A 13,745-nucleotide genomic window follows, 5' to 3' on the forward strand; every position below is an offset into this window, starting at 1 on the left:
GTTTGAGTCTCCCAGTCTATATCCTGCAAATTAAAATCTCCACCCAGAACTATAACATGGTGGGGAAATCTACTCGAAATGTTTTCCAAATTATTCTTCAGGTGCTGAGCCACAACAACTGCTGAGCCCGGGGGCCTATAGAGACATCCAATTACCATGTCTGAGCCTGCTTTAACCATGACCTTCACCCAAATTAATTCACTTTTCGGATCTCCGTCAATTTCCTTAGATTCTATTGCACTTCTTGTCGCTATAAACACGCCTCCCCCTTCACTGTCCAGCCTGTCTCTGCGGTATATATTCTAATCTGAGTTTAGGATTTCATTACTGTTTACATGTGGTTTCTGTTTACATGTGGTTTCAGCCAACTTTCTGTCCCTAGTACTATATGGGCGTTGTGACCGTTTATTAATGAGAGCAGTTCTGGGACCTTTCTATAGACGCTCCTGCAGTTTACTATTAGCACATTAATACTCTTATTCTTTGTTGCATTTTGCCTACTCCTGCCTTGCCGCGTCTCAGGAGGCGTCTTGTCGGGCCTAGGCAGGGAATTCTCTAACCTAAAAAAACCCCATGTGCACTCCACACGTACTCCGCTACCCTCGTAGCCGCTTCCGGCATATAGTGCACGCCTGACCTATTCAGGGGGACCCTACATTTCTCCACCCGATAGCGGAGGTCGAGAAATTTGCACCCCAGCTCTCCGCAGAATCGTCTGAGCCTCTGGTTTAAGCCTTCCACTTGGTGGTTTTCCTTCACTATGGCTTCAACTGCTGCAATGTTCTGTGGAGTCACAACTCGTTGTGCCTGACCTGGACGAGGAGCATCTTCAACTGAAGTCACACCATTTGCAAACTACCTACTCCATTTGTAGACTTGCTGCTGTGACAAACATGCATCACCGTACTGAACCTTCATTCATCGATGAATTTCAATAGGCTTCACACCTTCACTGTGCAGAAACTGAATAACAGAACGCTGTTCTTTCCTGGTGCAAGTCACAAGTGCGGCAGCCATCTTTATAATAATACTGTATCTGTGCATTTGTACTATGCTGCCACGTACAGGCCATTCTGCACGCTGTTTATAGCATGCTTACCAACTTACAGGATAACGGCGCAAAATTTCGATTTGTTATTACAAAAAACTGCTGTAGAGCACTTGCCCGCGAAAGGCAAAGGTCCCGAGTTCGAGTCTCAGTTGGGCACACAGTTTTAATCTGCCAGGAAGTTTCATATCAGCGCACACTCCGCTGCAGAGTGAAAATCTCATTCTGGAAACATCCCCCAGGATGTGGCTAAGCCATGTCTCCGCTATATCCTTTCCTTCAGGAGTGCTAGTTCTGCAAGGTTCGCAGAAGAGCTTCTGTAAAGTTTGGAAGGTAGGAGATGAGATACTGGCAGAAGTAAAGCTGTGAGTACCAGGCACGAGTCGTGCTTTGGTAGCTCAGATGGTAGAGCACTTGCCAGTGAAAGGCAAAGGTCCCGAGTTCGAGTCTCGGTTGGGCACACAGTTTTAATCTGCCAGGAAGTTTCATATCAGCACACACTCTGCTACAGAGTGAAAATCTCATTCTTGTTATTACAAATTTAAGGTTTTCATTTGACTCACCTTCGTGTACACCCAGAAGGTGTATACGATCAAAGGCAGAGCCAAGTGTGAAAGCACCCACATGATTTACCAACTGACCTGCCTACACTGTGAAGCTTTCTATGTGGGAATGACCAGCAACAAACTGTCCATTTGCATGAACAGACACAGGCAGACAGTTTTTGTTGGTAATAAGGATCACCCTGTGGCTAAACATGCCTTGGTGCACGGCCAGCTCATCTTGGCACAGTGTTACACCATCTGGGTTATCTGGATACTTCCCACTAACACCACCCTGTCAGATCTCCAGAGATGGGAACTTGCCCTTCAGTATATCCTCTCTTCTCGTTATCCGCCAGGCCTCAACCTCTGCTAATTTCAAGTTGCCGCCGCTCATACCTCATACCTCACCTCTCTTTCAACAACATATTTGCCTCTGTACTTTCGCCTCTACTGACATCTCTGCCTAAACTCTTTGCCTTTACAAATGTCTGCTTGTGTTTGTGTATGTGCGGATGGACATGTGTGTGTGCGCGAGTGTATACCTGTCCTTTTTCCCCCGTAAGGTAAGTCTTTCCGCTCCTGGGATTGGAATGACTCCTTACCCTCTCCCTTAAAACCCACATCCTTTCATCTTTCTCTCTCCTTCCCTCTTTCCTGATGAAGCTACCATTGGTTGCGAAAGCTTGAATTTTTTGTGTATGTTTGTGTTTGTTTGTGTGTCTATCAGCCTGCCAGCGCTTTCTTTTAACAAGTGATAAAGAAATGTTTTCAATTCTTAAATAAGCTAAATAATTCTGTGTATGTAAGTGTTTATTGTCCTTGACTGTACTCCATTGTTAACTTTGGCGAAGCCAATTGTGTGAAAAATGCTGAAAGGTGAATAAAAATATTCTATTCTAAAAAATTCTATTCTAAGAAACAAAAATGCTGCTGGGTGGGATAGCTACCAAAGTAGTTAAAGCAGCTGCCAGGGTAATAGCTCACCATCTTTGCTGAATAATTAACAAATCATTTGAAGAAAGCCACTTTCCAGATGTCCTAAAGTATGTGGAGGACCTTTGTTTAAAAAAGGCTCAAGAGAAGATATGGGAAACTGTCACCCAATCTCTATTCTCCCAATTTTTTTCAAAGATATTTAAAAAAGTGGTGGTAACACAAATTAAAAAATTTATAGAGAAATCAAACATAATTTCAGATAGTCAATATGATTTTCAAAAAGGCAAGGGTACAATAGAGGCCATTAATGAGTTAAAGGCTCAATTCTAGGTCCAAATTTGTTTTTACTTCATATAAGTGATCTGCCCTTGTTGAAAGCAATGACCCTGAACAAATTCCTTCAACTGTTGCAAAACTATTAGACTGTTTGGGAAACTGGTTCCAACTAAATGATCTAAAACTGTATATTGGGAAAACAAATTTGCTGCGATTTAAAATTAAAAACTCTACGGTAAAAGAATTCCACATTAGTCGTAGAAACCAAGAACTGAAAGACACATACTGTGTTAACATTTTTAGACATGCATTTGCACCAAAATCTATCCTAGTCTTCAAACATAAAGTATTTAGCAAGTAAATTAAACAGCGTAACATTTGCAATGAAGATTCTGTCATATACATAAAGTATTTAGCAAGTAAATTACACAGCCTAACATTTGCAGTGAAGATTCTGTCATATTCAGCTAGCATGAAGATAAGAAAAATAGTTTACCACAGCTACTTCAAATCAGTTATAAGGTACAGCATTATTTTTTGGGGAGGCACAAGCAAAATGACTAGAATTTTAAAATAACAAAAATCTAATGCAAAACTGAGAGTATCCTGCCACCCACTCTTACGAAACTTAAAAATATTAAGTGCTCCATGATTGTACATTTATGAACTGATCATTTTTGAACACAGTAACCCTAAGTTATTCATAAACAGTAACTCCAATACAGAACTAGGAACAAGGAGAATTTCATGCTTTCTGCTGATATATTAAAGCTGTTTGCACAAACCGCAGAATACATGGGCATGGAAATTTACAACATTCTAAAAAAGAAACAAATCCTCAGCATGAAGATTGGGCAACTAAAGTAAAAACTATGAAAATTGTAATTACAGAAATGTTATTGTTCCTTAGAAGAATTTCTTAATGATAATATGACAATCTGAGCAAGAAAGCAAGTGGCTGAAATGTTTTGTTAATTAAGCTTATAAGTTTTATGTCTAATAAATGATTGCAATAATGATTCTCACTTTGTAAAGTAATACTGTTGTTGGGCTACACACAGTCCCTGTAAATTATAAATTAATAATTATTGTTTCTGTAATATACATAAATTTTAATTGCAGTATTGACGAGACCCCTGTACATTAAATCTTGTGATTTAACTCTGTACATTACGTGAGAATAAAAATTCTGATTCTCTTGCATATGGAAATATTTCTGGAGATGGTGCTTTCAATTGAGGAATATATTTTTCTTATTGAACATGTATTTTGTCATGGCAATAAATACACGGATTTAGTTCAGGAGGCATTTGTCAACAAATTCGTAGAAATAGATGTACCTCAACATAATGCAGTTTGTTGACTTTTTGAAAAATTTTAAGAGACAGGGTCAGATTCTGAAGAAACTGGATAACCAACTAAACTAAGTGATTAGAAGTTGTTGGATGTTTCTGACTTTACGCAGTACAGCTCGACAAAACCATTGTGCAAGATATCACTAGAAAAATACAGTTGGCATGAAACCATGCATAAAGCATTTAAGCAAACATTGAAAGTGTCAAGTACAGCACCTACAAAAGCTGGACCTTTGTTTCCTGGATGAACTTGTCCCAAACTAGAGAACTGTGGCTGTGTTTGAAGCATCAATGTACACTGTGCTGATTAATTTACAGACTCATCACATCATTGTGTTCTCTTGATGTTTATATATTTTTTACTGGCACATGTTAGAACTTTTCAGTGTACTCAGTTCATAAATTATATAACTAGTGATATTTGCCAGGATGAGCTGCACATTATAATTCAAGGTCTATGTTTAATTGTTTCTTACCACAAGATTTATAAACTCAAAGAATGTAACAAAGATCTGTGTCCCAGAATCAATGCATTTAGTTAAACTACAGTAAAAAAATGAATGATTGGATTTTATGTCCCATCAATAACAAGACAATATAGATGGTAAATGAAAAGTCATGATTAGAGTCACAAACCAAAACATTTATATAATCCCAATATAAATGTATTCAATACAGTATTTATGTATGGAGACTGGTAAATGTAAACACTGAGAATTGTTACTGTTAGTAACCAATATAAACATAGAAGTAGATTTTGCACATTTTGCTATGGTATGTTATGATCTCTGCTCCATCCCAGTAGTTGTACCTCATGTTCCCAATTCTGTGCAAGCCAAATAAAAAGCAAGTGCTTCCAAATTTGACTACCAAAATGCTACTGCCCTCTCCCATTCAACAAAAGGGCAAGTCCCATTCCCACAATCACATACCAGAAAGCATAAATGTGCCTGGGAACAGTCTTGCAGACTGTTGCCCCAGGTGGAATGGAAGGAATGAAGGAACTACTATGAATCTCTGTGGAGATATAGTCTCCATGTGATGAGTACCTCAGATAGATAGATAGATAGATAGATAGAGAGAGAGAGAGAGAGAGAGAGAGAGAGAGAGAGAGCAAGAATACATTAGAGAAGCAAGAGCAGTTTTCTGAGCTGTTATGTGTGACTGTGTGCAAACCATCAATCATCCACAGATGAGTATAATGTTTCCTGAATTTAAGGACATTGATTGTGAGTCAGCAGCTTATTAGTAAAATTCTATTCCTACCTGAAACTTCTCCAGCTCTATTTGGACTTCCTTCAACATGGCTTCATCAGCCTTCAATTTCTTCTGACTAGACTCAGTTTCTTTTCTTAAGAGCTCAATCATCTTCTTTTCTTCTGCTACATCTTGCTCAATTGCATACCTGCAATTTTTTATTTATTAATGAGGTATGAGTGAAAAGATTACAATAGACAAATTAGTAAATATGAATAGGCATAATAGTGACAGATACAACTTTAAGAATACTAACAGAAATCACACTTTAATCATTGAATAGAAAGAAACTTCCACATGGGAAAAATATATTAAAAACAAAGATTCCAAGACTTACCAAGCGGGAAAGCGCCAGCAGACAGGCACATGAACAAAACACACAAACACACACACAGAATTACTAGCTTTCGCAACCGATGGTTGCTTCTTCAGGAAGGAGAGGGAAAGACGAAAGGATGTGGGTTTTAAGGGAGAGGGTAAGGAGTCATTCCAATCCCGGGAGCGGAAAGACTTCCCTTAGGGAAAAAAAAGGACAGGTGTACACTCGCACACACACACACACACACACACACACACATATCCATCCGCACATACACAGACACAAGCAGACATATTTAAAGGCAAAGAGTAAGGGCAGAGATGTCAGTCGAGGCGGAAGTACAGAGGCAAAGAAGTTGTTGAAAGACAGGTGAGGTATGAGCGGCGGCAACTTGAAATTAGCGGAGGTTGAGGCCTGGCGGATATCGAGAAGAGAGGATATACTGAAGGGCGAGTTCCCATCTCCGGAGTTCGGATAGGTTGGTGTTGGTGGGAAGTATCCAGATAACTTGGACGGTGTAACACTGTGCCAAGATGTGCTGGCCGTGCATCAAGGCATGTTTAGCCACAGGGTGATCCTCATTACCAACAAACACTGTCTGCCTGTGTCCATTCATGCGAATGGACAGTTTGTTGCTGGTCATTCCCACATAGAAAGCGTCACAGTGCAGGCAGGTCAGTTGGTAAATCACGTGGGTGCTTTCACACGTGGCTCTCCCTTTGATCGTGTACACCTTCCGGGTTACAGGACTGGAGTAGGTGGTGGTGGGAGGGTGCATAGGACAGGTTTTACACCGGGGGCGGTTGCAAGGGTAGGAGCCAGAGGGTAGGGAAGGTGGTTTGGAGATTTCATAGGGATGAACCAAGAGGTTACGAAGGTTAGGTGGACGGCGGAAAGACACTCTTGGTGGAGTGGGGAGGATTTCATGAAGGATGGATCTCATTTCGGGGCAGGATTTTAGGAAGTCGTATCCCTGCTGGAGAGCCACATTCAAGGTCTGATCCAGTCCCGGGAAGTATTCTGTCACAAGTGGGGCACTTTTGGGGTTCTTCTGTGAGAGGTTCTGGGTTTGAGGGGATGAGGAAGTGGCTCTGGTTATCTGCTTCTGTACCAGGTTGGGAGGGTAGTTGCGGGATGCGAAAGCTGTTTTCAGGTTGTTGGTGTAATGGTCGAGGGATTCAGGACTGGAGCAGATTTGTTTGCCATGAAGACCTAGGCTGTAGGGAAGGGATCGTTTGATATGGAATGGGTGGCAGCTGTCATAATGGAGGTACTGTTGCTTGTTGGTTGGTTTGATGTGGACGGATGTGTGCAGCTGGCCATTGGACAGATGGAGGTCAACGTCTAGGAAAGTGGCATGGGATTTGGAGTAGGACCAGGTGAATCTGATGGAACCAAAGGAGTTGAGGTTGGAGAGGAAGTTCTGGAGTTGTTCTTCACTGTGAGTCCAGATCATGAAGATGTCATCAATAAATCTGTACCAAACTTTGGGTTGGCAGGCTTGGGTAACCAAGAAGGCTTCCTCTAAGCGACCCATAAATAGGTTGGCATACAAGGAGGCCATCCTGGTACCCATGGCTGTTCCCTTTAATTGTTGGTACGTCTGGCCTTCAAAAGTGAAGAAGTTGTGGGTCAGGATGAAGCTGGCTAAGGTGACGAGGAAAGAGGTTTTAGGTAGGGTGGCAGGTGATCGGCATGAAAGGAAGTGCTCCATTGCAGCGAGGCCCTGGATGTGCGGGATATTCGTGTATAGGGAAGTGGCATCAATAGTTACAAGGATGGTTTCCGGCGGTAACAGACTGGGTACGGATTCCAGGCGTTCGAGAAAGTGGTTGGTGTCTTTGATGAAGGATGGGAGACTGCATGTAATGGGTTGAAGGTGTTGATCTACGTAGGCAGAGATACGTTCTGTGGGGGCTTGGTAACCAGCTACAATGGGGCGGCCAGGATGTTTGGGTTTGTGAATTTTAGGAAGTAGGTAGAAGGTAGGAGTGCGAGGTGTCGGTGGGTTGAGGAGTTTGATGGAGTCAGGTGAAAGGTTTTGTAGGGGGCCTAAGGTTCTGAGGATTCCTTGAAGCTCCGCCTGGACATCAGGAATGGGATTACCTTGGCAAACTTTGTATGTAGAGTTGTCTGAAAGCTGACGCAGTCCCTCAGCCACATACTCCCAACGATCAAGTACCACGGTCGTGGAACCCTTGTCAGCCAGAAGAATGATGATGGATCGGTCAGCTTTCAAATCATGGATAGCCTGGGCTTCGGCTGTACCCACCTCCTCTACCTCAAAATAACCCTCTCCAAACCTTCCAGGAATTTCTCACTTCCAGCCTTGCCTCTCAATCTTTCTTGAAAAACCTTAATCCTACTCCCAACATCACCACAGCCGAAGCCCAGGCTATCCGTGATCTGAAAGCTGACCGATCCATCATCATTCTTCCAGCTGACAAGGGTTCCACAACCGTGATACTTGATCGTCGGGAGTATGTGGCTGAGGGACTGCGTCAGCTTTCAGGCAACTCTACATACAAAGTTTGCCAAGGTAATCCCATTCCTGATGTCCAGGCGGAGCTTCAAGGAATCCTCAGAACCTTAGGCCCCCTACAAAACCTTTCACCTGACTCCATCAAACTCCTCAACCCACCGACACCTCGCACTCCTACCTTCTACCTACTTCCTAAAATTCACAAACCCAAACATCCTGGCCGCCCCATTGTAGCTGGTTACCAAGCCCCCACAGAACGTATCTCTGCCTACGTAGATCAACACCTTCAACCCATTACATGCAGTCTCCCATCCTTCATCAAAGACACCAACCACTTTCTCGAACGCCTGGAATCCGTACCCAGTCTGTTACCGCCGGAAACCATCCTTGTAACCATTGATGCCACTTCCCTATACACGAATATCCCACACGTCGAGGGCCTCGCTGCAATGGAGTACTTCCTTTCATGCCGATCACCTGCCACCCTACCTAAAACCTCTTTCCTCGTCACCTTAGCCAGCTTCATCCTGACCCACAACTTCTTCACTTTTGAAGGCCAGACATACCAACAATTAAAGGGAACAGCCATGGGTACCAGGATGGCCCCCTCGTATGCCAACCTATTTATGGGTCGCTTAGAGGAAGCCTTCTTGGTTACCCAAGCCTGCCAACCCAAAGTTTGGTACAGATTTATTGATGACATCTTCATGATCTGGACTCACAGTGAAGAACAACTCCAGAATTTCCTCTCCAACCTCAACTCCTTTGGTTCTATCAGATTCACCTGGTCCTACTCCAAATCCCATGTCACTTTCCTAGACGTTGACCTCCATCTGTCCAATGGCCGGCTGCACACATCCGTCCACATCAAACCCACCAACAAGCAACAGTACCTCCATTATGACAGCTGCCACCCATTCCATATCAAACGGTCCCTTCCCTACAGCCTAGGCCTTCGTGGCAAACGAATCTGCTCCAGTCCTGAATCCCTCGACCATTACACCAACAACCTGAAAACAGCTTTCGCATCCCGCAACTACCCTCCCAACCTGGTACAGAAGCAGATAACCAGAGCCACTTCCTCATCCCCTCAAACCCAGAACCTCTCACAGAAGAACCCCAAAAGTGCCCCACTTGTGACAGAATACTTCCCGGGACTGGATCAGACCTTGAATGTGGCTCTCCAGCACGGATACGACTTCCTAAAATCCTGCCCCGAAATGAGATCCATCCTTCATGAAATCCTCCCCACTCCACCAAGAGTGTCTTTCCGCCGTCCACCTAACCTTCGTAACCTCTTGGTTCATCCCTATGAAATCCCCAAACCACCTTCCCTACCCTCTGGCTCCTACCCTTGCAACCGCCCCCGGTGTAAAACCTGTCCTATGCACCCTCCCACCACCACCTACTCCAGTCCTGTAACCCGGAAGGCCAACTGACCTGCCTGCACTGTGACGCTTTCTATGTGGGAATGACCAGCAACAAACTGTCCATTCGCATGAATGGACACAGGCAGACAGTGTTTGTTGGTAATGAGGATCACCCTGTGGCTAAACATGCCTTGATGCACGGCCAGCACATCTTGGCACAGTGTTACACCGTCCGAGTTATCTGGATACTTCCCACCAACACCAACCTATCCGAACTCCGGAGATGGGAACTCGCCCTTCAGTATATCCTCTCTTCTCGATATCCGCCAGGCCTCAACCTCCGCTAATTTCAAGTTGCCGCCGCTCATACCTCACCTGTCTTTCAACAACTTCTTTGCCTCTGTACTTCCGCCTCGACTGACATCTCTGCCCTTACTCTTTGCCTTTAAATATGTCTGCTTGTGTCTGTGTATGTGCGGATGGATATGTGTGTGTGTGTGTGTGTGTGTGTGTGTGTGTGTGTGTGTGTGTGTACACCTGTCCTTTTTTTTCCCTAAGGGAAGTCTTTCCGCTCCCGGGATTGGAATGACTCCTTACCCTCTCCCTTAAAACCCACATCCTTTCGTCTTTCCCTCTCCTTCCAGAAGAAGCAACCATCGGTTGCGAAAGCTAGTAATTCTGTGTGTGTGTTTGTGTGTTTTGTTCATGTGCCTGTCTGCCGGCGCTTTCCCGCTTGGTAAGTCTTGGAATCTTTGTTTTTAATATATTTTTCCCATGTGGAAGTTTCTTTCTATTTTATTTACATCATCATTAATTTGAACCCAACAATTACGTTTGTTATTGTCTCTGTTGCATTTCGAAATCTTCTCTATCGTCTTACTTTCTCTTTTCGTTTGTACAAGAAGTTTCACTTTGTATTCATCTTCCATTTTTCCGTAATCTACCATACATTTTATCCTGCCTAATTATACTCAATAATACGTAATTTACTTCCAAACCATAACCTAAAATTTTCAACGCTTTCAACATAACCGCTGCTATAAAATCCATTGTTCCAAGTTTACAAACATTTCGTGTAAACTCGTGAATACTCTTTCACAGCTTCAGTTCCTTTCACCCATTACACAACCATCTCAGTTTTTTCCAACAACTTTCGTTTTATTTCCATTCCCGTTTTTCCCACATAACCGATCATTTTTTATCAGCTTCCCGCAGGTTTACACGTTATTATTTCTTCATCAAACAATTGTTAGCCTCATTATCATAACCTGCCAGTACATAACCAGTCCTTTGAATACATTTACACACATATTCTTCGAGATTTTATTCGAAAATTTTTTTCGAATTTTATTTTTTCGCAAATTATTTTTTCGAAACTTTTTTCGAAATTTTCTTGAATTTCCCCACCCTTTAACGTGATCTGGAGACAACATAACTACCCAACCTTTGCACCCATTGTTGTTCACCAACCTAAGTTCAGCACATGATCAACATAGCTCATCTCAAACCAACACTCTTTCGACTTTTTTCACACCTTTATCTCTCCCTATATAAATCTCTATTTACTTTCACTTTAACCTCATATTACCCTTTCCACCTACTAATACCATGTCAACCTCACAACATCCCTACAACGACCCCATTAAATTTTATTTACATTCCCTCCGCAAACATGCCTTCACCCTAGCCAGATTACGCTCCCATATTTTATTTACTCAGGATTGTCTGACATTTGGCATTACTCCCAAAGGCCTCACACTTAAAGTTGCCATCTCTGGCTGCAATCCTTCTTTCCATCAGTCCTTATACCAGTTCCAAACAGCACAATCCATAGCCCTCACCCGCCTAATCCTTCACCTATACATCGACTCGGCCAATGAACACACCCGTCAACTCTTATCCCAAATCAAAGTCCTCAATCTTTCCTCTCCCACATCCACACCGGCTGTACATAGCATCCTCCTACAGGCCAACCGCAAATTAGAACAACATGCCACCCTCCACCTCAAAAAACTATCCAATCTCCTGGTTTCCGACCTCCGGAAAGGCAACTCACTCACCCTCCACAACCTTTCCAACAAACCTCAACCTCCTCTCATTGCACACAGACCCAGTCTCTCCCATTTACTCAATCTCCCACTTCCAGCTCCACTCCCCCCAACACCTCAAAATTCTAGTCAACACAATCTGGAACCACAACACCCCAATTCAGTAGTTAACCTTTCCTCCAAACCCCTCTCCCAATCCGAAACCTCTGTCCTATCCAAAGGCCTCACCTTCAGCCCCACTCCCAGGTTCAACCAAACGGCCCTTGTCAAAGATTTACTGTCCTACACTCGTAGTCTCTGCTGGAAATATCACTTTGCCACGAAGAAAAACAATCCTGATCCCACTCCTAATGATCCAACTCCCCAAGACACTATCCAAATTGAAACCCTGCCTGCAACAGTTCCGTCCTCCATCACAGCGGGACCCACCGCCTCTTCCTCAAAATCACCCTCTCCAAACCTTCCTGGAATTTCTCACTTCCAGCCTTGCCTCTCAATCTTTCTTGAAAAACCTTAATCCTACTCCCAACATCACCCCAGCCGAAGCCCAGGCTATCCGTGATCTGAAAGCTGACCGATCCATCATCATTCTATCGGCTGACAAGGGTTCCACGACCGTGGTACTTGATCGTCGGGAGTATGTGGCTGAGGGACTGCGTCAGCTTTCAGGCAACTCTACATACAAAGTTTGCCAAGGTAATCCCATTCCTGATGTCCAGGCGGAGCTTCAAGGAATCCTCAGAACCTTAGGCCCCCTACAAAACCTTTCACCTGACTCCATCAAACTCCTCAACCCACCGACACCTCGCACTCCTACCTTCTACCTACTTCCTAAAATTCACAAACCCATACATCCTGGCCGCCCCATTGTAGCTGGTTACCAAGCCCCCACAGAACGTATCTCTGCCTACGTAGACCAACACCTTCAACCCATTACATGCAGTCTCCCATCCTTCATCAAAGACACCAACCACTTTCTCGAACGCCTGGAATCCGTACCCAGTCTGTTACCGCCGGAAACCATCCTTGTAACCATTGATGCCACTTCCCTATACACGAATATCCCACACGTCGAGGGCCTCGCTGCAATGGAGCACTTCCTTTCATGCCGATCACCTGCCACCCTACCTAAAATCTCTTTCCTCGTCACCTTAGCCAGCTTCCTCCTGACCCACAACTTCTTCACTTTTGAAGGCCAGACATACCAACAATTAAAGGGAACAGCCATGGGTACCAGGATGGCCCCCTCGTATGCCAACCTATTTATGGGTCGCTTAGAGGAAGCCTTCTTGGTTACCCAAGCCTGCCAACCCAAAGTTTGGTACAGATTTATTGATGACATCTTCATGATCTGGACTCACAGTGAAGAACAACTCCAGAATTTCCTCTCCAACCTCAACTCCTTTGGTTCCATCAGATTCACCTGGTCCTACTCCAAATCCCATGTCACTTTCCTAGACGTTGACCTCCATCTGTCCATTGGCCAGCTGCACACATCCGTCCACATCAAACCCACCAACAAGCAACAGTACCTCCATTATGACAGCTGCCACCCATTCCATATCAAACGGTCCCTTCCCTACAGCCTAGGCCTTCGTGGCAAACGAATCTGCTCCAGTCCTGAATCCCTCGACCATTACACCAACAACCTGAAAACAGCTTTCGCATCCCGCAACTACCCTCCCAACCTGGTACAGAAGCAGATAACCAGAGCCACTTCCTCATCCCCTCAAACCCAGAACCTCTCACAGAAGAACCCCAAAAGTGCCCCACTTGTGACAGAATACTTCCCGGGACTGGATCAGACCTTGAATGTGGCTCTCCAGCACGGATACGACTTCCTAAAATCCTGCCCCGAAATGAGATCCATCCTTCATGAAATCCTCCCCACTCCACCAAGAGTGTCTTTCCGCCGTCCACCTAACCTTCGTAACCTCTTGGTTCATCCCTATGAAATCCCCAAACCACCTTCCCTACCCTCTGGCTCCTACCCTTGCAACTGCCCCCGGTGTAAAACCTGTCCTATGCACCCTCCCACCACCACCTACTCCAGTCCTGTAACCCGGAAGGTGTACACGATCAAAGGGAGAGCCACGCGTGAAAGCACCC

General features: G+C 44.2%; 1 protein-coding gene across 1 annotated transcript in view; it reads right to left on the bottom strand.

The window, feature by feature from the left end:
* Positions 1-13,745, bottom strand: part of LOC126278856 (cilia- and flagella-associated protein 44-like) — a 577,958-nt gene that overhangs the window by 76,856 nt on the left and 487,357 nt on the right. Inside the window, exon 23 of the mRNA XM_049979132.1 lies at positions 5,427-5,565. Within this exon, the coding sequence (XP_049835089.1) occupies positions 5,427-5,565 (139 nt within the window). The remainder of the gene's footprint in view (positions 1-5,426; positions 5,566-13,745) is intronic.

The sequence above is a fragment of the Schistocerca gregaria genome, chromosome 6 (genome assembly GCF_023897955.1).
Source record: "Schistocerca gregaria isolate iqSchGreg1 chromosome 6, iqSchGreg1.2, whole genome shotgun sequence".
Taxonomy (NCBI): Eukaryota; Metazoa; Arthropoda; class Insecta; order Orthoptera; family Acrididae; genus Schistocerca; species Schistocerca gregaria.